This window comes from Zeugodacus cucurbitae, chromosome 5 (assembly GCF_028554725.1).
Source record: "Zeugodacus cucurbitae isolate PBARC_wt_2022May chromosome 5, idZeuCucr1.2, whole genome shotgun sequence".
Lineage (NCBI taxonomy): Eukaryota > Metazoa > Arthropoda > Insecta > Diptera > Tephritidae > Zeugodacus > Zeugodacus cucurbitae.
The window spans coordinates 57,577,017-57,604,945 of record NC_071670.1 but is presented as its reverse complement, the minus strand read 5'-3'; the positions used below and the strand labels follow the sequence as shown (position 1 = coordinate 57,604,945).

At 33.7% G+C, this 27,929-nt stretch overlaps 2 protein-coding genes across 2 annotated transcripts in view; one reads left to right on the top strand and one right to left on the bottom strand.

Moving 5' to 3' along the window:
• Positions 1–3,944, bottom strand: part of LOC114803696 (tigger transposable element-derived protein 4-like) — a 46,282-nt gene extending 42,338 nt beyond the window's left edge. Inside the window, exon 1 of the mRNA XM_054231794.1 lies at positions 2,877–3,944. Coding sequence (XP_054087769.1) covers positions 2,877–3,816 — 940 coding nt within the window. The 5' untranslated portion in view covers positions 3,817–3,944. The remainder of the gene's footprint in view (positions 1–2,876) is intronic.
• Positions 1–27,929, top strand: part of LOC105209111 (uncharacterized) — a 244,326-nt gene that overhangs the window by 2,350 nt on the left and 214,047 nt on the right. The gene's annotated exons all lie outside the window — the stretch shown is intronic.

Here is a 27,929-nt window from a genome sequence, read left to right as displayed (position 1 = left end):
AAAGTGGGCGTGTCCCCGCCCCCAAATAGATTTTTTGTATATATCTTGCAAACCAATAGAGCTTTATAAACCAAACTTTCTGCAGTCGTTTCTTTTAGTTGTTTCCTTATACAGTCCAAAAATGAAAGAAATCGGATAATAACCACTCCCACCTCCCATACAAAGGTTAGGTTGAAAATGACTAAAAGTGCGTTAACTCACTAACGAGAAACGTCAGAAATACCACATTCTACATAAGAAATGGCAGAAGGAAGCTGCACTGAGATTTTTTTACAAAATGAAAAATGGGCGTGGCGTCGCCCACTCAGGGGTCAAAAACTATATCTCAAGAACTACTCGACAGATTTCAATGAAATTCGGTATATAATATTTTCTTGACACCCTGATTACACTGGTGGCGAAATCGGTTCACAACTACGCCTAGTTCCCATATAACTCAATTTTGAATCCTTCTGATTCGTTTACTCTATAATGTATACATAAGGAACCGATAAAGATTGCGAAATAAAACTTTACACAAATATTGTATTTGAGCTGTGACATCACTTGTGGAAAAATTGTCAAAATCGAACCATGACTTTTCAAGGCCTCTGATATCAAACATGAAGAACTCAGTGCCTAAGGGTAATTTTTTTTTTCAAATTTAGGTAAATCTCTAAATAAATTGCGAGAGTATAAAATGTTCGGTTGCACCCGAACTTAGCCTTTCCTTACTTGTTTTTCATATTTTTGACGTTTTATTAATTTAAGCTATTTTTGAAGTATTAATTTTGAAGTTTCGACGTGGCCTAGTAATTATACTGAACAACAAATATACAAATTTGTTTATTATATACAGTGGAACTTCTCTAACTCGAATCACCATAATGCACAAAAAACTTCGAGTTATAGAATTTTCATAAAAAAATTTAATTTTTCAAAAAGTAGTAAAATATAGATTTATACCCAGTTTTATTTATTTACTTCGCAAAAAGTTTTATGTACGTTAAAACATGTATTCTGAATTTTGTTTGTTACAGTTTGTAATTGTTTGGCTCTTGACGTTACATGATTTATGCAATTCATAAGTGTAATGTAATACTTTTTGTTCGCCTCCATAAGATATAGAGGACTCTTCTAAAATTCTACCTCGATAGAAAAATTTTAAATTTTGTATTATGCACTGATCAAATGATTAATGGAAGGAAATTTGTATGAAAGTTGCCTTCTATTACCACATCAATAGTTCGAGTTATAGAAATTCGAGTTATGGAAGTTCCACTGTATTTGTTTAAAACTGTAGTGGTAGTTGTAGAAATCAACCTTTTTCAATTAAAATTTTAATTTCTCATTAAATATCATACATAATAATAATACACAATAAATGTACAAAAACAATTAATTATTTAACATCCAAACCAGCAAATGCGGATATCAAAATACTGCACGTACAGTGCGTATACGTAACTTCCACTGCTCAATGTAGTCGCGAAGCTGATTTTAACTAACTAAAGCGGACATTCTACATTATACTATACCCACAAAACAAGCACGTTACAAAAACAAAAATATAAATAAACTGCTTTATGATTTTAAAATTAATTAATAACCATTTAAAATGCAGACAAAGAATTACACTTGTTATGGAACATAATTAAAATTGCCTATACAAATTAATAACTGATTAATTACTTAATACAATGCAATTACAGAGATAAAACTGCGAAATATGCGCTGCTTGGTTTTTTTTCAATAAACTTTTCAGATTACAGAAATGCAATTATTGTCATCAAACATAAGAGGGTTATGAAAGTTGTTGAAGTGGAAGGATGGGTACTCATTAAATTAATTGTTGCATTTAATGCAATAAAATTATTACGGTTTAAGGACGCTCACAGTTTTGCCAAGGAAATATTATAAATATATTGGTCTACAACTTTGCTTCCGCCGTTTTCCAATAGATGTCTCTAGGGTCAAACACTGGTCGATTAAATCGTTTTATATCTATCTTTGACATTTGTGTCAACATTAACGCAACAAAATATTTGTAGACATTTGTTTGCATCTCAAACTTATTCTCAACTGAAAAAATGTCACTTTTTGAGCCGAATTCTCGACATTTGCACGGAATACGCATGCTGCCAAAAAGGTGGTCAAAAGTAGTAGCTAGCGACGGCCAATATTTTCAATAACATTCTTGTAACCGTTTTTATACAAAAAAAGTCTTAAATTTATATAAAAAAGGCTGAAGCAAAGTTGTAGACCTAATATATATTTTAGAAAAGTCTATTTTCTTTTTGTATTTCTGAATCTAACTTTAAATTAGTAATGTTTTCAATTTATCGATCATGTTGATGTGGTTGAAGGGCCGTCAGACATTAAGACTACAGTTGTGTTACACTGTACATTATTGTTTTACAAAAGAATAATCATATACATATATTTTCTAATGTTTATGTCAGATTAACAGTCCATGGTAACAGCATGATAATAAATAAATGAATATAAACATATCTATTAACCCATCTGCAACGCTGCATTTGCTTGTCAATAATACTTAGTTGAACTGCTTTTCCTTTTGAAAAAACTCCCAGTTGCACAATTACAGTAGAATCCATTTATTATGACATCGAAAGGAATTGACAAACACGTCAAAATAAGCGGACGTCATAGAAAGCGTTTTGTGAAATGAAAAACTTTTTTATGTAAATATGTATGTACTTAAGGACTTTAATACAGAAACATAGTAATTAAATATGTATACATACATATTAAATCAAAATCAAAATTGTACGTAATCAGCACATTATAACACATACAAGTGTATATTTTACTGTAATCTGTAATTTTTGTCTGCTTTTGTTTTTTCATTTTATTGTAAAAACAGTCTCTAATACTATTGTGTATAGAAGACATAGCTATGGTCAAATTATCATTTTCAATATTGCTGTGAACAAATCGTGATAATAATTCTGCAGCTTTTAATGCCTCTTCTGCGGTAGGTAATGGTTCTTCCTCGACTTCCTCTTCCCCATCACTTTCGAGTTGTTTCTTAGCACTAATGTTCTGTGCGATATTTTCATCGTTGGGTTCTTCGGATGTGAGGAGAGCGCTATCGACGTCAACATAATCTTCCCACATTTCCGGTGCTGCTAAAGAATCTGAATTTAGGTTTCGTGACCACAGAGATAAAGAAATGTCATCTTCTTCATCGAATTCATGTTCTGATATTTGAATAGGTAAACCGTCGTGGCTTTCAATGAAACCTGCATGTTTGAAACAGTTACGAATGGTACTTTGTGACATTTTATTCCAGGCATCATTAACCGTCAAAATTTCATCTAGCACCGTTATTTTTGTAGAAGAGTTGTTTTCATTAGCATCAAGACAGCTAATCATTTTGAGCACAAGGTTCTTCCTAAAATTCGTTTTGAGTGATCGTTTTATTCCCTGATCCATTGGCTGCAGTACTGATGTTGTATTCGGCGGAAGGAAAGCAAGTGTTATAGACTTTAAATCAGTAACATTTGGATGCGCCGGGCAATTATCAACCAGCAATAGAATCGTTTTCTTCTTCTTCACCAAATCACGATCCCAATCACGAAGCCATTTTTCAAAAAGTTCTGACGTCATCCAAGCTTTACGATTGTTAGCATAATCGACAGGTAATGATTTGACACTTCTAAAACATCTTGGTTTTTGTGACTTTCCAATAATGAGCAATTTCTTTTTCTCTGTGCCACTCATATTAGCTGCTACCATGACAGTTATTCTATCTTTCGACAACTTACCTCCACTACAATTTTCACCTTTAAATTTTAAAGTTTTATCCGGCATTAATTTGTAAAAAATTCCGGTTTCATCAGCATTAAATATCTCATCATCAGAAAATTGTCTTCGTAAATTCGGCCACACAGATATCAACCAGTTTGTTGTTGAATTTTGATCAACAGACGAAGATTCACCGACAATTTTTGCCGTCACAATGTTATGTCGAACTTTAAAACGACTAATCCAGCTTGCAGAACAACTGAAGTCGAGAATACCAAAACGCGCGGCAAAACCATTTGCCTTTTCCTGTAGCATAGGGCCGCTGACAGGTATTCCTTTGTTTCTCATGTTTTTAAACCACTGAATTAATGCTTCATCAACATTTTCTTGTCGTGATTTTCGAAGCCTCTTCGGTTTCAAAACATTTGAATTGAACGATTGCTTAATGCGGTTCTTGTTTTTAAAAATCATTGATCGAATGACCCCCGCCAAATTCCTTTGCGAGACATGCGTTAGATTCTCCATTTTCTAATCTGCATATTATATCACCCTTCTCCTCAATTGTAAATGTAACAACAGTAACAGTAACAAACAAACAACAATGCGTGACATTCAAGCGTCAATTACTCACTGAGACTCAAAACAAAAACGAGCCACGTGCCGAACAGCGTCGGGAATCAACGAACATTGCGGGAGGTGTAAATAATCATGTCAGTCATTCTAACCGGACATAATTTATTAAAAATGGGTCATAATAAGCGACATGTCACTGTAAGCGAAGTCATTATATCCGACTTTTATATACAGAATTTTATATGAAAACCAAACTTCGTAGTGTAATTACGTCATAGTAACCAGTTGGTCAATATAGGCGGAGTCATAATAAACAGATTCTACTGTATAAATAAGAGCCAACTTATGTAACAGCTGGTAACATGTTGGCCATGTCTTTTTATAGCGCTATTACCTGCTAAGCGCTCATTGAAACGTGACATTAACTCGTTGATTATGCAAATGCGGATTTAAAATACATATGTGTGAGTTGTAAGATAGTACTTGTAAGTTAGTACCAGAAATGTATGAGGGCAACATTAAATTCTCTGTTTTATTTCTGAGTAATATTCACATATCCTTGCGTCTCATATCCTTTCTACTTAACTCTCCACTCCTCACTTCACGCATACATTTGTAATACAATTTTTGTCTTGTCAGTTGCCCATTTCGTGGTATGTCCATTGGGTAATACAACTTTTTGCTAAGTTTTTAACTTTTTGTCCTTGATATACTTCTAGAGGAGAAATGTAAACATATATGTGCATATATATTTATAAAAACATTTGTATGATTGTTTACTCGATTTGCTGTATTATTTGACTTTCATATTTCGCCGAGTGCACATCCAAGAGGCAAACCAATATAAGTTTTGATGTATAAAAGTTTATGTAAACATTTTTAGCCATTTCAGTGTTTTCCATTTGGTGGTTACAATATTAACCCTCCCATGCCCTCTGAACATACCAGTGTGACATTTTCAAAAAATCGATTTTTTTTATTATTTGCTTATTCTATAGTTTATACTTTCAAAAATATCCTGTGTGAGCGGTATGGTCATATCTTGTATAGTTTTTGAATGACAGCTTCCTAAAATTGATAACTATAGTTGAAACTTTAAACGCGTTTTTCTCGAAACGACATTTCTCAAAATTGCTGACATCATAACTCAACGAGAAATTGACCGATCGACTTCAAATTTAAATTGAGCGTTATTCAATATATTTACTCTTTTTGATTGGTTGAATCCAATGTGAATTGTGAATTGTCATTTTGGCATTGAAAAAGCGACCATTTTTTACCAGAAAAATTTTGTTTTTTTTTCAGAACTACGCCATTTCGTAAATTTTTGACATTTTTCAAAAATCGTAGGTCTTGTATAGGAAATACCTTCAACTTTAATAACCTTTTTGAATTTTTTTGCTTCAGCTACTGATATAGCCGGAATCATGTCAGCAGTGGGGGAACTTTTTTTGGCACTACCCAAGACAACTAACTGAGTTATGGTTAGTTTTCAATATTTTTGTAAAAAAAAAATTAAATTTAAAATATAAATATTCCTTATTATGTCCACAAAACTTCAAAACATTCAATCGAGTACTTTCTTAAAAAGAAATTACGAAAATTGCCTAATTCTTTATGGGTCAATCATTCAATCTGAATGATTAAAGCCACATACAAACCCATCAAGAGACAAGTGTATAACATTTCATACACGCATCCAGAATAGGTTATTGAAGCTAATTTAGCAGTTTAATAGTTTTTAGTTTCCTTTCTTTCATCCTTCATATGGCATTGATTTCGTAATGTGAGTGCTTGTCAAATATGTCCATCCGTCATTTACGTGAGACACGGTATGTCGGTGAGATAAACGTCATTGTACCCTTTGCTGTAGTTGTGTTTACGAAAGGGTCGTGCGTCTAATCATAAATATTTTTTCTTCTGATTTCTGCTGTGATAAGTTTCTCTATGGTTTTTTTTTTATTGCTTGAAGATGTACCAAATGTTGAGAAATTTTTACTGTTAACTAAATATATACCCCACTATAGAATCATATTATTTCATTAGGAAAATATGCCTCAATTTCATTCCTTATACCCGAAAATTTATTTTGCTTAAATATATTGTATATTTCTGGAGTTGCTTGGATGTATTCGGGATATTTGAAGTGCTTCGGCATGAGTATACTCTTTATTTTATAAGTTTTATATGCCTGAATAAGGGTGAAAACTATTACCACGAATGCACCATTTCCTATAATTAAATTAAAACTCCCACATATGCAACAAAATGTACATATATTGTATTCCCAGGGAAAATATTCCACCCACCAAGTGTGGCAATTAAAGATATTATCAAACTTTACTCGAGGCAAACTTACATAAGAAAAGCAATTTCCGGAGTGAATTCGCAAAGTCCTCACACAAATTTTAACATACCCACTGAAGCAGTCAAAAGACAAGAGTGTACATCTACTACATCAAACAGGCATGCTAACATACGAGTACAACACTATAATAAAAGTAGATGTGATGCGTGTGTGTGCAAATCTGTTGTGGCGTAAAGTTAAATGCATATATGCATGTGTAAGTTGTGCACACACTATCACCTTCAATGAAGAGCCAAAACTGTCTGAACCAGAATATATTGTACCGCAAGGTAACCAAATATTTCAAAACTTTATCTCAGAGTTATGAACTAATTGTTATTTGCTAGCAACCGAATTCGCGACAAAAGCGTGATCTTGAAGACAGAAGCAGACAATCGGTTAATTGAATATATCATATGATAGCTATATTCTCTGAATAGGTGAAGAATTCTAGTTTACGATTAAGTAATGCATTGTATTTGACCTTCCTGGGTTTCTATTTGATAAACGAGTGCTCACATATGGGTGTATTTATGCAACCGAGGATTGTGTTATTTGGAAAAGAGCTGTTCAATTGCGGTAGAAAAGAGTATTTTTATTATGAGTGTAATGAGTGAGTATATCTAAATAAAGGGTACATTGCATTCACAGTGTAATATAATTCGTGATGTAATTCTTGATATTTTTACAATTCGCAATACCAAATCGTACAGTTTTCATATAACACGGCTAACTAATTTTAGGTGCGCTTTTCATTCGCACATCAGTTAACATAATTTTCAAATGAGTTAGTTGAAAATGTTGCAATTTGACTAAAATTTCCATATTTCGAGGTAATAAAATTTCAGCAACACCAAAGGTCACTTAATGATAAGCTTCCTACTATCTGTGGATCTAGCTAGTTGCAATAATTAAGAATTGTTGGTGCTCGGCACACAATTTTTTTGCTGCTATTATGTTAATGAGAGTGTATGTAGAAGTCCTTGTTCAGAGTAATATATATTTGGGTGTAATATATATGGTGAAATATATATGGTAAACTGCAAATCAACGAATGTAACTAATTTATGCGTAAATGCAACTCGCTACAGTGTTGAATAATAAAATAACTTCATTAAATTTCAAGTGAGCCAAATTACATTAATATATTTTGTAAATAGAGGTGCTTTCCTGAAATATTACTATTAATAGTATTCAAATTGTATATATAATAGATCGCTGAGAAGCTTGTATCGTTTAACGGGGAAAAAATAAATTTATTATTCTACATAATGCCCAATAGGAGTGATTAAACGATTATAGTGATCTTCCAACTTTTCTATATTATTTTTGAGTTGGATTGATATTTTGCTTCTACCTAAGCTTTAGCATCGGCGATTACTTTCAGTAACGATGTCTTGATATCTTTAAGAGAAAGACCCTATTCACATTCTGGACTCATAATAAATTATACGGGCAAAAACGAAATCTAAACACTTGAAAAAATTTCCTTGAGACATTTCACGGACAGAATTTCGGTCAAGTTTAAGCTTATACAAATGTTTGTCTAAGAAATTTTGCAAGTGGGGGGTAGGAAACATTCCAATTCAAAGATGGGTAAACAAAAAATATTTTACATTCCAACTTTCCAAATTTTTTGTCGCTTCAGGCGAATGTGGTCTACTTCTATTCTTCTATACAACAATGCCAACAAAGGACATTAATTACAAATGACGGAATGGCGAACTACAAACACACTTCCGTTGCTCTGTTGTTTAATTTAAATTTTACCTGTTCAAAAAAAAAAAATACAAAAAATCTAAATTGAAAAGATATGTATGTACGGTTTATATATTACCTTTAATATGCTGAGTGGTTTATTAATTTTGATTTTTCTTTAACATATGTATACATATTTAGGAATACTATTTGGGCCGTGTTTTCTTGACATATTAAAGAAATTCTAAATGGAGAATTTTTTTTTATCTATATCAGGATTACTTCATGGATATAAATACAGTAATCATCCAAAATTCATTATAAAAATCAGTAAAATTTAAATTCCTTATATATTTTTATTCCATAAAAAAATAATCTGCAATTTCCTACCGGGGTACTAATACATATGCAGATATTTAAACAGCAAATGCGCCTAAATGCAAATTCTCCCACACACAAAGAGATCCCAAGTACATGTAATTTTGTTGGGGAGCCTCAAACAAAAACCAATGAGAAAGCAAAAAGCTCACCTGTCATCCGAGAATACTCGCACAATGAGGGAGGCAAACTAATTGGAATTGTTGAAATTATTACATCGAAATGACAACTGAGCTTAACAGATGAAGACTATGAGACAGCAAACAATTAAATTAACACCCGCTTATGTGAAAAACTCGTAAACTGTCAATCACTTCAATCAAATGTACGTCAACAGCCACAGCCACAAAAAATCACATTAAAATGCAGAGCTTGTCCAATTTGTGATATGTGGGAAAGCAGAATCAACAATTTAATTAGTCCAAATGATGCATTCTATATTCCTTCTTCACTGTTATTCAGCACATCTATGTGATCGTCATCTGTGTAAGAACACATAGTAATATAGAGCTTAGTGTATAAAAGCATTTTATTACTACTTACAACATACGTTTGTTTATATTCGCAACCGAGGGTTCAAGTTAAGACATAGATCGAGAATATCTAATCCTAAAAAGTTTTTAAACGATTTTCTTATAGAACACTTCAGCAACTGTTAAAGTATACTACTTTGTATATGGGGCATTCTCTGGAAAAAAAGCCACTTGAAAAAAAATAGTTCTTTATTTTCTTTGGCAATTATATATCTTATAGTACATGTAAAACCTAAAATAAAACATATGGTTTTAGGTCTGTGTAACGCGGGGTTGCCATATTATAAGGGGCCAAAGTTTTTTGTAAAAAAAATTTCGAACCGCCATAACTTTAAAACTAATGAACAGATTTTAAAACACCGTGTGACTTTTTTGTACAGAATTTCTCAAACTTTAAAACTGTGTATCGTAAAAATTTTTAAAATTAATATTTCATAGCAAAAAATTAAATTTTTTTTTTGGAATTTCTTACAACTTATGCCCCTTAGATTTTTTTCGAAAATATCTTAAAATGTTCCTTATTTCATCACCTTTTTATCCCCCAAAGGGAATTTTCGGACAGCAATATTTGTATGAGCTACAAATAAAAAACCAACTCAGAACATGATAAAAAATCATTGATTTATGCACTATTATTATCAGAATTTAGCGTAACCCAGGATTAACGACGTGGACGTAGCAGACATTTAATCCCTTTTTTTTATTTTTTAATGTTTATTTTAATTTTTTTGTATTTTCCAAATTTTTAATTATTTTTCGTTTGTTTTTTTTTGTTTTTGCTTTTTTTTTAATTATTACGTAGATTAGATTCAAGTACGTGATAATTTACGATACACAGTTTTAAAGTTTGAGAAATTCTGTACAAAAAAGTCACACGGTGTTTTAAAATCTGTTCATTAGTTTTAAAGTTATGGCGGTTCGAAAATTTTTTTACAAAAAACTTTGGCCCCTTATAATATGGCAACCCCGCGTTACACAGACCTAAAACCATATGTTTTATTTTAGGTTTTACATGTACTATAAGATATATAATTGCCAAAGAAAATAAAGAACTATTTTTTTCAAGTGGCTTTTTTTCTAGAGAATGCCCCATATATTGTATAAAGTTCATTGAAAGTTGGAAACCATAATATTAGGTTAGAAGCACCGAGGTATGGGGCCTTAAAAACCTATGGTCCGGCGATTTTTAGAATGGGGCTGCCACACTATAAACATAGTATTTGTGCAAAGTTCTGCACCGATATCTTCACTAGTGCTTACTTTATATATTGTAATGTAAACGATTCATATCGTCTTCAAAGTTTTGGTATATAGAAAGTAGGCGTGGTTGTGAAGCGATTTGACCTATTTTCACAACATATCATTGAGATGTAAGGAAACTATTACAAACCAAGTTTCATTGAAATCGGTCGAGTAGTTCCTGAGATATGGTTTTTGACCCATAAGTGGGCGAGTGCAGCTTTCTGAATGCAGCTTCCATCTGCCATTTCTTATGTGAAATTTAGTGTTTCTGACGTTTTTCGTTAGTGAGTTAACCCACTTTTAGTAATTTTCAACCTAACCTTTGTATGGGAGGTGGGCGTGGTTATTATCCGATGTCTTTCCTATTTGGACTGTATTAAGAAGTGGCTAAAAAAACAACTGCAGAAAGTTTGGCTTATATAGCTCTATTGGTTTCCGAGATATGTACAAAAATCCTATTTGGGGGCGGGACCACGCCCACTTCTCCAAAAAAGTTACATCCAAATATGCCCCTTCATAGTGCGATCCTTCATAACAAATTTTATTTCCATAGCTTTATTTATGGCTTAGTTATGGCACTTTCTGTGTTTTCGGTTTTCGACATTTTGTGGGCGTGGCAGTGGTCCGATTTTGCTCCGATTTTCGAAAGCAACCTTCCTATGGTGCCAAGAAATAAGTGTGCCAAGTTTCATCAAGATATCTTAATTTTTGCTCGAGTTACAGCTTGCACAGACGGACGGACGGACAGACAGACATTCGGATTTGAACTCCACTCTTCACCCTGATCACTTTGGTATATATAACCCTATATCTAACTCGTTTCGGTTTGGGTGTTACAAACAACCGTTATGTGAACAAAACTATAATACTCTCTTGCAACTTTGTTGCTAACAACTTTGTTGCGAGAGTATAAAAAGAATGATCGCATTCCATATTCTTTTGATTTGATTGAGCGTACCCAACTTATCATAAATTGTTCTTATAGCTCCGATGTATTATGAATACTTCATATCCTACATTGAGTATTCAAACCTTCAACACCTCATCTTCCTGAAAAATACAAAATTGTATGAAGGAAAATTAAACCCTCTAAATATGTATGAGTATAAGATTTTCTAGCTGCATTATTTGACATTAATATTATTTTCAGCGCACATTCAAGAATCTAGCTAATGTAAGTTGTGATGTGTAAATTTGTATATATATGAACAAGCATGTTTGTACAAATGCTACTTTAGACACATTTCCACACACAAGTCATTACATTTGTTGGTAGACATTTCAGAGGCGTGATGGTAAGAGTGATTCAGTCTGATTGAGAAAAACCACATACCAAACAATCAATGGGCTTCTGTGGAAGTTCAATAGTTTTTCTTTTTCTTTACATTACTCATCTTATATCACTTATTTCGTAAAGTGAGTATTGGTTAGACACATCCGTCCATCATTTACACGCAATCATGCCGCTGCTATTCTGTATGTTAATAGTTGCGTATACGCACTGGTCGTGCTGGGAGAGAGTGTTACGCTAGAAGGGTTGTACAATTGCCTTTAAGGCCATACATAACCAATAGAAGCGTTGATAAAACCGTATTTGGAAGAATAACAAGCCATCACAGAGTACGGCCGGTTTTTAATTTGTTCATCATTTTCTTTTTTCTACACTCTTTCTTCTGGTTCCTGTTCTAAGAGTTTCTGTATGGATACTTATCGATTTACGAAGTTTTGAGACTTTTTGCTGTTAACTAGCAACCTCTTTTTAAAACTGAATTATTTCAATAAGGAAATATTTCTCACTTTCGTCTCATAAACCTGAAATTACTCAAATATATTGCATATTTCTGGGGTTTATTGGAAACTTTCGGCATGAGTATGCATTTCATGATTTGTAGACCTTATTTTATAAGTTTTATACATATACCTGAATAAGGCTGAAACTATTACCCACAAACGCACCATTTCCTATAATTAAATTAATGTTCACACATTTGAAAACAAAATATACATAAATATCTATATGCCAGTGAAAATATTCTCCCACCAATTGTGGCAATTATATATACTACCAAACTTTACTCTAGCCAAACTTACATAATAAAAGCAATTTCCGGAGTGAATTCGCAAAAGTCCACACACAAATTTTTCCAGAACCAAAAGCAGTTAAAAGGCATGAGTACATAGTACATACAAAGAATATGTTAACATACAATACCATAATGAATGAAGATGCGCTTGTGTGCGAGCGATGGAGCATGAAGATAAATACATATATGCATGTCTGACTTTTGCACACACTATCGTCTTCAATGAAGAACGTCAACTATCTGCACCAGAATATTCACTTGGCGATCAGAATATTCTGTGGCAGCATAGCCACAAGGTAACCGAATATTTCACCACTTTATCTGCATGTTATGAACACTTGGCTGGCCACTAATTGCTATTTGGCAGAAACTGAATTCGCGACAAAAGCAAAAGCACTTGATAGATACAAACTCACTTGTGAATAATTAAATTTATCACACAACCATTCAACAAATATGTGGATACTACGATTAAGTGGAATTTCTCTGTTTTTAACTTCTTATTGGTATCAGTTTATATGTTTCGGTTGAACAAACAAGGGAACACATATGTATATAGGTATTCCAAAGAAGTTGAAGTTTCCACTAAAAATCACAATACTTATCAAGAAGCTAACATAGCCTAATATGATTTTAAAGCTTTGCATCATGCATTTATAAATCCTACAATTGTATTCTTTAAACTTGAGTTTTTTGAAAACTAACCAACCATAACTCAGACATCACTGTGTCACATTTCTGACTCAGTCAGACCAATATGTACATTGAGTATTTTAGTAAATGTTCTATACTTTAATTTCCACTCAAGTCCCTTACCTCTAAAAGAACACACTATACGAATGAATATTGTTCGTTTTTTATACTATTTACAAATGAGGAGGAATATATATTTCTGGATATTTTAACAATTCGCAAAATTCATCGAATACATTTACTATACAAGAATATTACTTAAGGCTGACTAATTTTAGGTGCGCATATAATTCGCATTGCAGTTAACATAATTATTAAATGAGTAAGTTGAAATTGTTACAATTTGACTAAAATTTCCATATTTTGAGGTAATAAAATTTCAGCACCAATAAACAGCACCAAAGGTCACTTTATTATGCTTCCTACTAACTGTGCATCTAGTTGGTTGCAATAATTAAGAGTTGTTGGTGCTCAGCACACAATTTACTTGCTACAATTATGTTAATGAGAGTGTATGTAGAAGTCCTTGGCCAGGATAATATATATTTGGGTATAATATATCACGGTGAAACTAGGTAAATACATTTGGTAAACTGCATATCACCGAATGTAACTAATTTACGCGTATTGCAACTCGCCACAGTGATGAATAATAAAAGAGCTCCATTAAATTTCAAGTAAGCCAAATTAAATTAATATATGCATTTTGTAAATATAGGTGCTTTACGGAAATATTACTGTATTGTAGTTGTACATACATATAATAGACCGGCTGGCAAGTTTGTATCGTTTAACAGAAAAAACTTTTATTTTATGATTCCACATAACAGGCAATGAGGGTGATAGAACGATATTCCAATTTTTCAATACTATTTTTGGGTAGAATTGGTATTTTGCTTCAAAATAAACATCGGTCTCGATTTTGGGATCACTACGGATATGTAAGCAATTTGAAGCCCTGTGCACTCGCAGGGTTCATAATGAAGTAAATATGTACATGGCCAAAAGCGAAACCATCAACACTTGAGACAATTTCATTGAGATTTTTCACCTTATTCAAATAAAAGCACACATAAATTTTAAAGAATTCACACAACGCCGTTGACAGAATTTCGGCCAAATTTAGGCTTATACAAATATTTGCCTAAGAAAATTCCGCAGTGGCAGGTGGGAAGCAACGCAATTCAAAGATGTGTAAATAAAAAATATTTTAAGGCCAAAATTTGTTGTCGCTTTGGGCGAATGTCGTCTACTTCTATTTATCTACACAACAATACCAACAAAAGATATTAGTAACGAATGACGGAATGCCAAATTACAAACACACATCCATTGCCTTGCTGTTTATTTTAACTTTTACCTGCTCAAGGAGGGGTGGGTTATGAGAGGCCTACACAATCGCACAAAAAGCTTTAAATTGAAAAGCAGATATAAACAAAAAAATTACCTTTAGAATTATGCAATACTGAATGATTTTATTAATATTTATTAATTACACAAAGCTGTAATGTGAAAGCTTGTCAACAGTACAGTACTCCTAGTGGAAAATTCATTGCCATATTTATTGCTTTTCCTTTTCCAAGCTTAAAAGTTTAGTATACATTGCCTGGTTTAATTTATTTTTGATATCCTGCTGTTTTCGTTTTTCACTTTTCAACCACATTTCAGCTTTCAGAAACGTGTCACATAGGGACATAGTGAATATAAAGCTAGAGGAGACACAGTGCGGAGTAAATTTGAAGCATTAATTAAATTTTATATTGTATATAGTTCTTTATCAGGTTGTATAACCTTCGTGACATATTATACTATTTCATTTAAGCCCGTCTGTTAAACACACTTTCAATTCTCAAAAATCATATTTAAAGAAATGACTTAAAGGTCTAACTCCCGTACTGACCTAAAATCTTAAATAAGACCCTGTTCGATCAAAATTAGTTTCATTTTAGAAAATAAATATATGTAGTATAAAGTGGTCCTGAAGCAATCTCATGTGGGGTACTAATTTATATGCAGATATTCAAATGTCAAATACGCCTACATGCAAATTCTTCCACATACAATGAAACCACAAATTCTTGTTTTGTTGTTAGAGACACTCAAACAAAAACTAATGAGAAAGCAAAAAGCGCAGCTGTCATTCGACAATACTCGCACAATGAAGGAGGCTAACTAATTGGAATTGTTGAAATTATTACATCGAAATGACAGCTGAACTTTACAGATGAAGACAATGAGGCAGCCAACAATTAAATTAACACCCGCTTATGTGATAAACTCGTAAAATGTCAATCATTTTCACACAAAAGTACGTCAACAGCAGCCACTAAAAATCACATTAAAATGCGCAACTTCTTCCATTTGTGATATGTGGGAAAGCAGAAGCAACAATTTAATTAGTCCAAGTGATGCATTCTATATTCTCAATTCACTGTTATCAAGCAAATCAATATTGTGTATTGTATTGACGTAGATCGGGAATATCTAATCCTAAAACGACATTTTTATAGAATCCTTCTTCAGATGTTGAATTAATTATACCACTATGTACATATATCCATATATTCGATACAAACTTCAATAGAATAACTGAAACCATTGTGATTGAAAACCCTAATAATACGTATATGGGAGCTAGGGCGAAGTTATGACCCGATTTTACCAATTTTTTGTACAGAGACACATAATTAGAAGACAAAATTCTCTCTGAACTTCTTGAACATTTTAAGACATTTTCCAACATTTTCGTTAAAAAAAATTATCCATTGGTATTGAGGTCCTCATATTCGATATTTGGGGTCTTGAAATGATATAGTTCGATTTCAAAAATTTTTAAATGAGTGATGTCACGCCTTAAATGCAGTATTTGTGTAATTTGTTCCAAAATCTGCATTCGTTCTTGATGTGATGTGATGTATATATTAAATCAGAACGTATACTGAAATCCGAATTCCAACTATTTGTTTTAAACAATCCTTCAAAAGATCACAATCCATGGAAGCGATTTATGTAATACGAATGATGAGATCAAATCAATCTCCCACTCCCAACCATGTGGGTCTGGTTTTTTTCAAGATTTAAATTTGTGATTCCTGGATACAATCAAACTCATATGAACTAAGGTACTTTTTCAGCAGTACTCCTCCTTATATTCGAATTTATTTGAAACCACTAAAGACAACATGGTGTCCCAACCTAACTAAACAACAGTCCGTCCATACGTTGTAGAACTTTAATCAAAATAATTGAAAACAGTGAAGCAAGCTAAGGGGATTTTACTGTCCCGACCACCATCTCGATGAGTCTAGACTATCTGTATGGCAAAATGTACTCTATACTGCTTACTTGGAACGATTTATTTTGAATCGCTTTTAACGAATATGGTGTTTATTACCTCCTTCAAAATCCAAAATCATCGAAATTAATTTTTATCGCTTATATCAATATTTAATTACGTGCGAATTTAACTGACGCAACAGCAAAAAGCCAAATAATGTGCATAATATATTTTCATAGATTAATTTCACTGATTACATGACTTTTTACGCCGCTACCGAAGATTAATTTTTTTATCTTTTCTCCCACGCAGCCAAAAAAAAAGTATAATAAATACCAAAGGAAAATCCGCACTTCACACATTCTCTCGCAATTTGTCGCAATTATCAATTCTGGTCACAGCGCAGACCCGACGGCAAACCTTCCTCCCGCTACGCACCCTTAGGAATGCAAACAAATCGCCGCCAAATACAAAAGTAACCGAAATATGCTGCACAATCAGAGCGTCGCGCCCACACTGAGTCCGACGGCGCCCGTTATGGTCGCTTTGACGACATCGTTCGTTGTGCGCCCAACAATGGCGGCGTTGCCGGGACTTTGCCCGCCCAATTGGACCAATAACAACAACTCTATCGACTGCTTTAATGCGACTATGGGCAATGCAGTGGGCATTGGGGGCACTAGAGCGAGCTTCACCGGATTCTCTTTACCGCGGGATGGATATATTTGAATTCGAAATGGACCCATTAGAACGCGTTGTATCAACAATTGTGCTCGTGTTTTTCGGCATCATCGGACTCGCCGGCCTGCTGGGAAATGCGCTCGTCACTTTGGGTGAGTAAAGTAATGAAAATCGAATGTCAATATTTGTGAATGTATGTGTGAGTGTTTATTGAGTACATTTGTTTGTGTTGATTGTGGACAATAAAATTTGTGTGGACATACATATGTTTGCATATTTAACAAATGAGTGTAAACAGTGGGTGTGTGAGATAACTGCTTAATGGTTTTGCGGTTGCAGACAGCCCATTTGTGGGACAAACAATTGTACCAAAATCGGTGAAATATTGTCGTCCCCTTATGGCGTTGAAATTGTATGATTTCGAAAAGGCTCCGAATTCATTAGAATTATACAAATCATGCAATATGAGTCATCAATCATGAGCACTCAGCGTCATATTTATAATTGAACCAAAAAGGTCTGTGTGGTTTGCACTGTACTTTTAAGATTGTCAAATAACAATAGAAAATTAATTTATATTCCACATTGTAATTGTAAAAAAATATTAAGGAAATTGCAAATCATGTTTAAGTCATTATTATCTTCAAAATGTTTTGGCTAAAAAGGTCGAAATGTAAGCTCTTTTTGCGTATATTGTCTATAATTAGGCGTTTTCTATATGTTATCAAAGTTGAACACCCATCTCACAGATAGCTAGGCAAGCAACTCTACTGGTGTGCAGGTACTAACTAGGATCTCCATCCTATACAGTTCAGGAATGTAGTGACCAAAGAACCGAAAGTGTGCCGATGAGGCAGGATTTACTACTTTCCAATATAAAAACCGATCTCAATAAATGACGATATACATATAACGATTTTTATGTTCTTACTAAGGATTATTTTTTCGTAAGTACCCTCAAACAACTATTTTTCAGATTTATGAAGAAAAGATTTTATGAAGAAAAAAAATATTTTGAATTGCAACAAAATATCGGCAGTAAGTAAGCATTTCTTCTGCTCGCTCAGCAGAGAAAGTCGGCAACAAAGGTAAATATAATGAATGTTGCCGTATAACAGGTGAAATGAGAAAACACTTACTCTTACGTTAAACACAGGTGCAAAAGTGTTACAAAAGTGTTCAGGCGTGTGCGAATGTGCCGACGTTGAGTGCTCTTGAAATGTAGGACCTACACGAACTCATGTAAACGAATACTTGCACAACTATCACTATCTATAGTACACTTAGAGGTATGAATAGGTTTGCAAAGTATGGTGTCAGGCCCAACTGCTGAGTACCTAAGTTATTTTGGTGGCAAGTGGGGAAGCTAAGGTCACTTTGTAATACTTTTTATACTCTCGCAACAAAGTTGCAACGAGAGTATCATAGTTTTGTCGTTGGTTGGTTGTAAGTCCTAAAACTAAACGAGTTAGATATAGGGTTATATATATCAAAATGATCAGGGTGACGAGAAAAGTTCAAATCCGGATGTCTGTCTGTCCGCCCGTCCGTCCGTCTGTGCAAGCTGTAACTTGAGTAAAAATTGAGATATCTTAATGAAACTTGGAAGACGTATTTCAGGGCACCATAAGAAGGTTAAGTTCGAAAATGGGCGTAATCGGACCACAGCCACGCTCACAAAATGGCGAAAACCGAAAAAAACATAAAGTGCCATAACTAAGCCATAAATAAAGCTATCGAAATAAAATTTGGTATGACGGATCGCACTATGAAGTGGGCGTGGCCCCGCCTCCAAATCGGTTATTTGTATATATCTCTCAAACCAATGAAGCTGTATAAACCAAACTTTCTGCAGTCGGTTCTCCTACATACCCCACCATACACCATGAAATAGTTATAGTGTGGCAGCCCCATTTTAAAAATTGCCGAAATCGGGCCATAGGTTTTCAAGGCCCCATATATCGAACATGAGGACTTCGGTGCATCTAACCTAATATTATGGTTTCCAACTTTCAATGGACTTTATACAATATATATGACGAATATGTGGGTCAAATTGTGTGTTATAGTAATAAAATTAAATGGTTAATCGCAATTTAGAGAGTATAAAATGTTCGGTTACACCTGAACTTTGCCCTTCCTTACTTGTTTCTCTTTGCAATTTTCTTTCAGTCGCAAACCACTTCACTCGCCACTGGCTATTATGTCTTGCACTTGCAAGTAAAATAGTATATCGACTACGCTTACTTCCGCTTCTCACAGATTTTTTATTTCATTCAGAGTGTTTCCTTTGTTATCATTACTACTATATCTCGCTTATTCTCACAAATCAGTAGCTGCATAAGGCTTAACTAAAATATGTTTGAGAGCTACAAAGATAATAGACTCTGGAGAACTCATTCACCTCGACATATATTTGTTTATACATATTAGTGTGTACATATATTTATTTTCGGAATTTCTTTAAATTCCTTATATTCACTTATCCTCACACAACCACGCCAATGAGTCTAAGATGCATTTCTGGCCACAAACAACACTGGCAGTCTATGCCTCAATCACAAGGCATAAATATCTGCAGGGTTGTGTCACCGGAAAGATGGGTATTCTTGCTAACTGCGACTATACTAAGTGTTAATAATTTTCTACATATTTTGATAATTATTTATGTAAATTCGGCGATTACAAGAACAAACTTTTTAAGGTAGGGAACAGATTCACTTTAGTCAAGAGAACCACTGGAAGCCTGCAAGAGTGTCAATGTAAGGCGCAGATAGTCAGGGGAAGCAATGAGTACACAAAGACGCTCCTAGATCGGTGAGAGATAGAGAGAGCAGATAAGCAATATGAAGAATAGGGAAGACAGAGTCAGTCAGAGTAGCTGAGAAATAAACCTTTGAATGCTTACAGGGGCCGTGAAAACATTAATGGATCCCGAACAAATAGCATTGAAAGTCATTCAAAGCCGTAGAAAGCCAGTTAAAGTCCGGAAAGGATGAGGGCAAATAAGAGACGGGGAGAGATGGTGAAAGACATTGGGAGATGCAGACAGCCACTAAAAATATGTTGGTTAACTGGAATTAGTGTGTGCTATGTCGCTTTGAAACGGGAACTGCCAGTGAATCCTGGTAAGAACCTGTGCGTGGTTTCTTTCTATTTCGGTTTAGCTAAGTTTGCCAAAAAATATACAAAGGTAATTGAGTTTCGTGCTACTGAAAAACCGAATAGTTGCAACAGGATGCTTTATTTCATATATAATTCATCATATACCAAAAGAGATGATAAAATCGTATGTATTTGGTATATACGAGGGCTGATATATATATTTCTGGCCTAGACAAAACTAAGTGTTGCCAGGTGCAATCTGACATTTCCATTGGAAAGTTTGACATTTTTTAGCATAACATCACTCAGAACGTTTTGTCATTTAATCGTGAATTGTTTTATTTACAGGGAATTAAAAAATTCATCTCGGCCAAAAAATGGAATTAACTCGTGAGAGAGTGCATCGATGAACTAAAATCTTTGTATGGCTATGAAGCACCATCCTATAGCACTATAGCACTGTGAAAAACTGGTACAACGAATTCAATCGTGGCCGACGCTCGCTCAAAGACGAATTCCGTGAAGGTCGTCCAAAAACAGCCGTTGTGCTAGAAAACATCGATACCGTACGTGAACTGATAATGCAAGACCGTCATGTAACACATCTTCAGATAGAGGCATGCCTATGCATTTCTCCCACCAGCATACATTCGATATTGCATGAACAGAATTTGACAATCGCTCAAAAAAAGGCTCAAAAAAAGTGCTTCGAAAATTGGTTTGAGCGCATGCAAAAGTGTATAAATCTTGATGGAGAATATTTTGAAAAACAATAAAACCATTTTCGTTGATAATATTCCTATTTTCATTATTAGGCCAGAAATATATATAGCAGCCCTCGTAGTATACTATATGTACATGCATTAATTTGTTTACATGGCAGATGTCTGGGATTTGTTAGCCGCAATTTTGACATGGCTTAGCTTGTTTTGCACTCATGCCTTTTTTATGAGTCCTAGATTCGCAACATATACCATTTGTATATGTATGTCATCCGATATTTGAGTAAAAGCTCACAGCAAAGCAAAAAGTTTAAATTCATGTTAAAACTTGGCTTTGTGGTTGTGGTCGAGGGGAGGGCAAGGAGATGAGAGCACAAATAATCCCAAACACAAACTTCACGGGAAAAATAAGCTTTAAAGCTGGCTTTTAAGCATTTTATTCGTTTTAAATACCCTTGAAAAGAGCGACACATTTGTCAAGCCCTACTGGATTTGTTTACAATGCTGCTGATAGTTTGTCACTCAATGTAGCATGGGGAATGCCATTTTATAGAAGCTACTTAGGAAAAATGCGGGTTTGATGTGAGTAAAGTGGCGCCGATTTTCGAATCCAAAGTAAATAATGTTATATGTTATAAATGTGAGCTATCCTGGAATGATATGTAAAAGTTTTGACATTTTACTATTGTAATTTGTAAGTATATTTAAAAATGTGCCGACAAACAAGTATTGAAGTGCGCGAGTTACTCCTATAGTACTTAATAAACACATTTAACGCAAGTGACTCAAGTTGGATTGCACGGAAAATACAAGAAAATCCACAGTTAAGTGCTCCAGCTTTAAGCAACAAAGTGGAAAAATCCTTTGGAAGAACAGTCTTCCCAAAACCACAAGAAGAATGCTCAGAAACTGATTCCAATGGCCGCACAGCCAAAAAAAAACCATACATTAATGCTAAAACTCGAAGTGCAAGGTTGAAGGTTGCAAACGAACAGTTATATAAGCCTGAAAGTTCTGGAATACCGTAATTTGTGCTGATGAGAGTAATTCCAGCCTCTTTAGATCGGATAGAAAAAGATATTAATGGAGAAAATCATTTGCCGAGCTAAAACCGCAAAATCTACGTAGTACCGTAAAACATGGTGGAGAGCATATAAGGGTACGGGGATGCATGTCGTCTCCTGGTGTCGGAACTTCATCTATTGTACTATGTACAAGAGTGTGTATCAGGATATTTTGAACTTTGAATTGCTACAAAATGCCGCGAAATTAAATACTTTTAATAATTTTCGGTACTACCAAGATAAAGATCCGAAGCACAAATTCAGAGTTGGCTAATTTGGAAGTGTGCACATAATATAAACATCAGCGCAATCTTCAGATTTGAATGAAATACAAAATCTGTGATCAGCTTTGGAACGAGAAATGAGAAAATACCAATTAGAAATAAAAGCCGACTTGAAAAACCCCCTGCAAACAGAACGGAATAAAATGACATCAAACTATACAAAGAAATTGGTAGAATCCATGCTGAAACTAATGAAAGCAGGTATTGATAGTAAGAGGCATACCACAAAATACTAATCAACCAAAAAATGTAGTTGTTTCCTTAAAAAATTGCAATATATTTTTTTTTGTTACTACATAATTTTCGCTGTGAGGTGCAATATAATATTGTAGTTGGTTTTTGTTGTAGATAAATAAAATAACTATAAAATATGATTTTTTAAGCATACATTTAATGTGCATATCTGCCGCTGTAAAGTGTCATTTAAATTTTTTGGAAAATGTATTTAGTTTTAAAGTAATATTTGCTTGAGTATTTTTTGTACGGTTGCATCACTTTGGCTGTGAGTCACTATATATTCAACACTCTGAGAGCCGAGTGATCCAACCATCGATATTTTATTCACGCGCAATTTCAGACACAATTATTTACCACACAAAGCCATCAAATAATTATTTGCCAAATTTTCACTTTCTCATTTCACAATTTTAATATGAACATAACACCACCTTTCAATAATTATTCTCACATAATAACAATTTTCTCACTCCACTGCAGAGCACTGCACCGAAAGCACTGATTTTTCGTTCGTCTCCACTTGTTTACATTCAATTGATACGAATAAAGGCCGTCTTCGCTGTTTATCTAATCATGTCGCTGCATGCTTAAGGTGTGTGTTGTTGATTTTATGCATGCTGAGATGAGCAAGTCGAAGGAAATATCAACTCATAATCTTGCATGGGTAAGCAGGTGAATATGAGTAAATTGTAGGTAAATAATTAATAGTTTATTAATTTGAATAGGCAAACTTGTTTTAAATAATAGCGAATATTTAATTTCAATAAAACATTCTTAAATAAGCAAGAACAACTTTGGGAGACATCGCGACGCCTTCTTCCGAGTCCTATATTGGTTAGCATATGAGTATATATATGTATATATATGACTGTATGCTATTCAATGAAATTGTATAAATACAGTTTAGTAGTGAAATTATATAGTATATTACAAATAAATATATTTACTCCACTGAATACTTTAAGTATCTGCTGTTCTGTTGCAAAAAATGTTTTTGAGTATTTGCCATTTACTTGAGGACATTTGCAGATACACTGATGCCACTCGTAACCATATGCATGTATTAAGTTGTATTTATAGTCAAAGAGAAAATTTAGCTTACTGGTAGCTTCGTTCCATTATTTATCAACTTGTAGTGCTGCTAGCGCATTTCACAGAATATCTGTAAATAACTGTATAGCCAGCAGTGAAGCGAAGTAAAGTATAATAAATATATTATTAACATATAAGATTCGAAGTATGCAGTGGTGGTGCTTACAACTTTTAACACATAAACTATTTATGCTCAATCACTCTGTTGTAAGCGATCAAAATACTTCATGCAAATATTCAATTCTACGCTAGATTATTTCTATTCAGATATTTGTACGAATACCTGTGCAGTCAGGATGAAAGTTTTGCAAACATCTGATTCCTAGAAGTACCAAAACTATAATTTTTCACATTCATAAGAAACGAATTACTTTTTGGCTTTGCAGATATCCTTTACCGCCTCATCATACATTGCCCCGAGCATTGCAGAAAAGTTCTAATGCAGTTTAAATATAGCGATATAAAGCCAAGGAGTGATTAATTGCTAACAATTCGAAATCCGCAAAACTTTTTCTCAAGCAATCTGGAATTGATACTTTTTGGTCCCATTAATATAAGAAACTTTAAAGGATCTAAAGAGAAGAAATGGTATGAAAAGTACTTGGAAAATTTTTGATGCTATAAAATATAAGACTTTTAAAGTTTGTCCCAAAAATGTTCGAGGAATATTACAAACCAACTCACGCGAGCCCTAATGTGCACATACATCTGTATATTCGGAGTTAAGGAGTTAGGGGAAGTCAGGATTTAAAAAAAAAATCAATTTTTTATACTCTGAAAATTTGAAGTTGATCCGATAATAACTTTTCGCGTTATTCGACAAATAACAAAGATCGCACGGGCGCTCCAAAAGGATAGTGTGAAACTTTAAACTAATCATGTTTTTTGAAATGATGACAACTGTAACTTGAAAATCGTTGAGCAGATTTTAATGAAATTCTTACAGCTTTTAGAATGCATAATAAACTCAGGCCTGAACCAAAGATTTTTTTATCATTAACTGTTAATTTTTTTCGCGAAAATCTAGAAAAAAATATCCTGGTTCAGTCCCAGGATTATCTATTTATAAAACTAATTTTTTTTATCCGATTGATTTTAGATGAATCTCCAAGGACTTATGATTGTCACCGCAAGGACTTTTTTTTGAAACTGGGTCAACGCAGACAGCTATAACTTTGGAAATTATAAATTTTTGTTGCAAATTTTCGTGACTTTAAGTCGAAACATTGTGTAATAATGCCATATTATTCCTTTTTAAAGTAACATGGTTTAATAGCAAAAAAAATTACTGAAAATTCTTATTTTTTCGTTTTTCATGTTTCTGACTACCCCCAACCCCTAGAGAAAACACCCAAACGTCCCCAGCACTCCCATGGGTGTTACCAAAAAATTACCCTATTAGCCCAAAGCAAAAAGCCGAGATTCCAACACAAAAGAGGAAAACTCTCGAAGTAATTTATTTTCACCGGACATTGTGTGTGCATTGGGTTTGTCAAACAACGTTGTTTTTTTTTATTATAACATGGGAAGCCAGCAGAGAAGCACACAAGCCAATAAAGGGCCGCACCTCTTTCGCATGGTTCGTAATATTGAAGTGATTAAACGAATAATGTAGTGCTTCCAGAGGATGCGAAAGGAAATAGGGAATACTTTACTAAGAATTTAGATTATATCCAAAATGCTTCAGGTTATGACTTCTAATTAATGATGCTCATAGAGCTTCCACATTTGATTTTCATATAAATTATTTCACATCGTCACATTAATAGCATACCTCATTTCCATATTATAGGTTTTATACGCAAAAATTAAAAAATAAAATGAAACGGTTAAAAAATTTAGCAATAATAAAACGGAAGCAAATATTTACCTTTATTATAAAAAGGCGGAAAGAGAGAGGGAATACAATATAGCATAGCTCATCCTGGCCATCATTCACAACCAACACACATGTGAAGGAAACTAGCAAAAGCATGACATACAAACATTTATATAAAATTATTTATCTCGGATGCTACAAAGAAACTGTTCTACTGGTTCACTCGGTTCATACAAGTTCAATAAATGTGTCACCTGGGGAAAAGTTAAGTGTAGAGATGTGGTTGAATGCATTATGTAGCACGAGCCAACACCCGTGCCAGTGCTTACGTGCCTGAGTGTGTGTATTAACCGATCCAATTTGACATAGAGTGAACGCACTATAAAATTTTGCTTCGTGATAAAAGGATAGAAGCTACTGCGTAAATTGCGACAGACAGTCACACACACAGACACATATATACACTATAGCATTCATGAGTGGCACGTGAAAGGTATTAAATTCGATTTGTATTGCCACATGGTTTCACTGAGTTTATGTTTGAGGTTGCATTATATTTTGTAAATAAAATTCTGTAATATAAGAATGTTTTGGTGTACCGAAGAATCTTCTAATTTATTGCCGATTGTTATAATAATATTGCAAGACGGTGTAATGACTTGTGTTTAAATGAATTTAAAGGACAATTAAAGATAGTTAAAATGTTTAAACCTTTAAGAAAATATGTTAATAAGTGAAGTGCATTATCAATTGTGATCTTAACGCGTTATATACAGTTAGGATTTTAAACAAATCGATTGTTTTTTTGCATTTTCTTAATATATATATATATATATATATATATATCTGAGTATACACACACAAAATTTCAAGTCGATCCGACGAATATTTTCGAAGTTATAGACACATTAGTGACGGCGCGCCGACTACATGTAAAGTGCTTTCAAAACTTTAAACTCGTTTTTCTCGAAACGGTGTTTTCAAAGTCGGTGAGCAAGATTTCTCAGAAACGGCTGAACCGATCGGTCTGAAATTTTTACACAAGCTTCTTCACTATATTTTTTATAATTAATCGAAGGATTTCCCTATCCGATGAAAATTTCTTATTTTTATAAACAATTAAAGACCCGAATTTTGGTCGAAAATCGAACCTTTTCCTTTGAGTAGCCGCCATTTTGTCAAATTTTTTTTTTGCTAATTCCTTCGATCAGTCACTAGATTATTTATTATATTAATGAAATTTATTTGGATTTTGCATTTTAGATGATCCAGTCCAGAGATATCGTGCTCATCGCAAGAGACCTTTTTTTGCGGACCTCTGCAAAACTGACAATATCAACGTTCCCGATAATTATTTTTGGCAATAAAAAATATGTGAATATAGTTTCAGGTTGTCATAATATACCTGCCAAGTTTCAAATCAATAAACCAAATAGTTTGCTTAGAATAAATTCTTGAAAAATGCCTTTTTTTCGACCTTCTAACTTGAAAGCTTTCCTTAGTACTTTTCTTTACTACAGATTCCGTTATTTACTTGACCAACAATACCTGCTATTTTATTTTATTTGACTTTTACTTCTTTAGTAAAATTTTTTTTAATTTTCTTTAATTTTGCTATTAATTTGCCTTAATTTGCCGTTCTCTGCTAGTTGTTAACACTACTTAAGCCCAACGATTCATCCTGTAGAAGGCAAGCATAATAAGCAAAACGTGAATACCGAAGAAAGCGTTCTTAAGCGTTTAATATGCACAGAACTATAAAACAAGCGAAGGCATAAATAAGACTCTATCGTGGTAGTGGTACAACGATGAATGCATTCAGCTTTTATTAAAAATTCATAGACTACTTTTTACAGCTATTGAAATTAAAAAAAAAAAAACAAGTAAGAAAGGGCTAAGTTCGGGTGCAACCGAACATTTTATGCTCTCGCAATTTATTTATTTAACTTCATTAATATAATACACAATTTGACCCATATATTCGTCATATATATTGTATAAAGTCCATTGAAAGTTGGAAACCATAATATTAGGTTAGAAGCACCGAGGTCCTCGTGTTCGATATATGGGGCCTTGAAAATCTATGATCCGATATCGGCGATTTTTTGAATGGTGCTGCCACACTATAACATAGTATTTGTGCAAAGTTCTGCACCGATATCTTCACAAGTGCTTACTTTATATATTGTAAAGTAAATGATCCAGATCGTCTTCAAAGTTCTGGTATATAAGAAGTAGGCGTGGTTGTGAAGCGATTTGGCCTATTTTCACAACATATTACAAACCAAGTTTCATTGAAATCGGTCGAGTAGTTCCTGAGATATGGTTTTTGACCCATAAGTGGTCGACG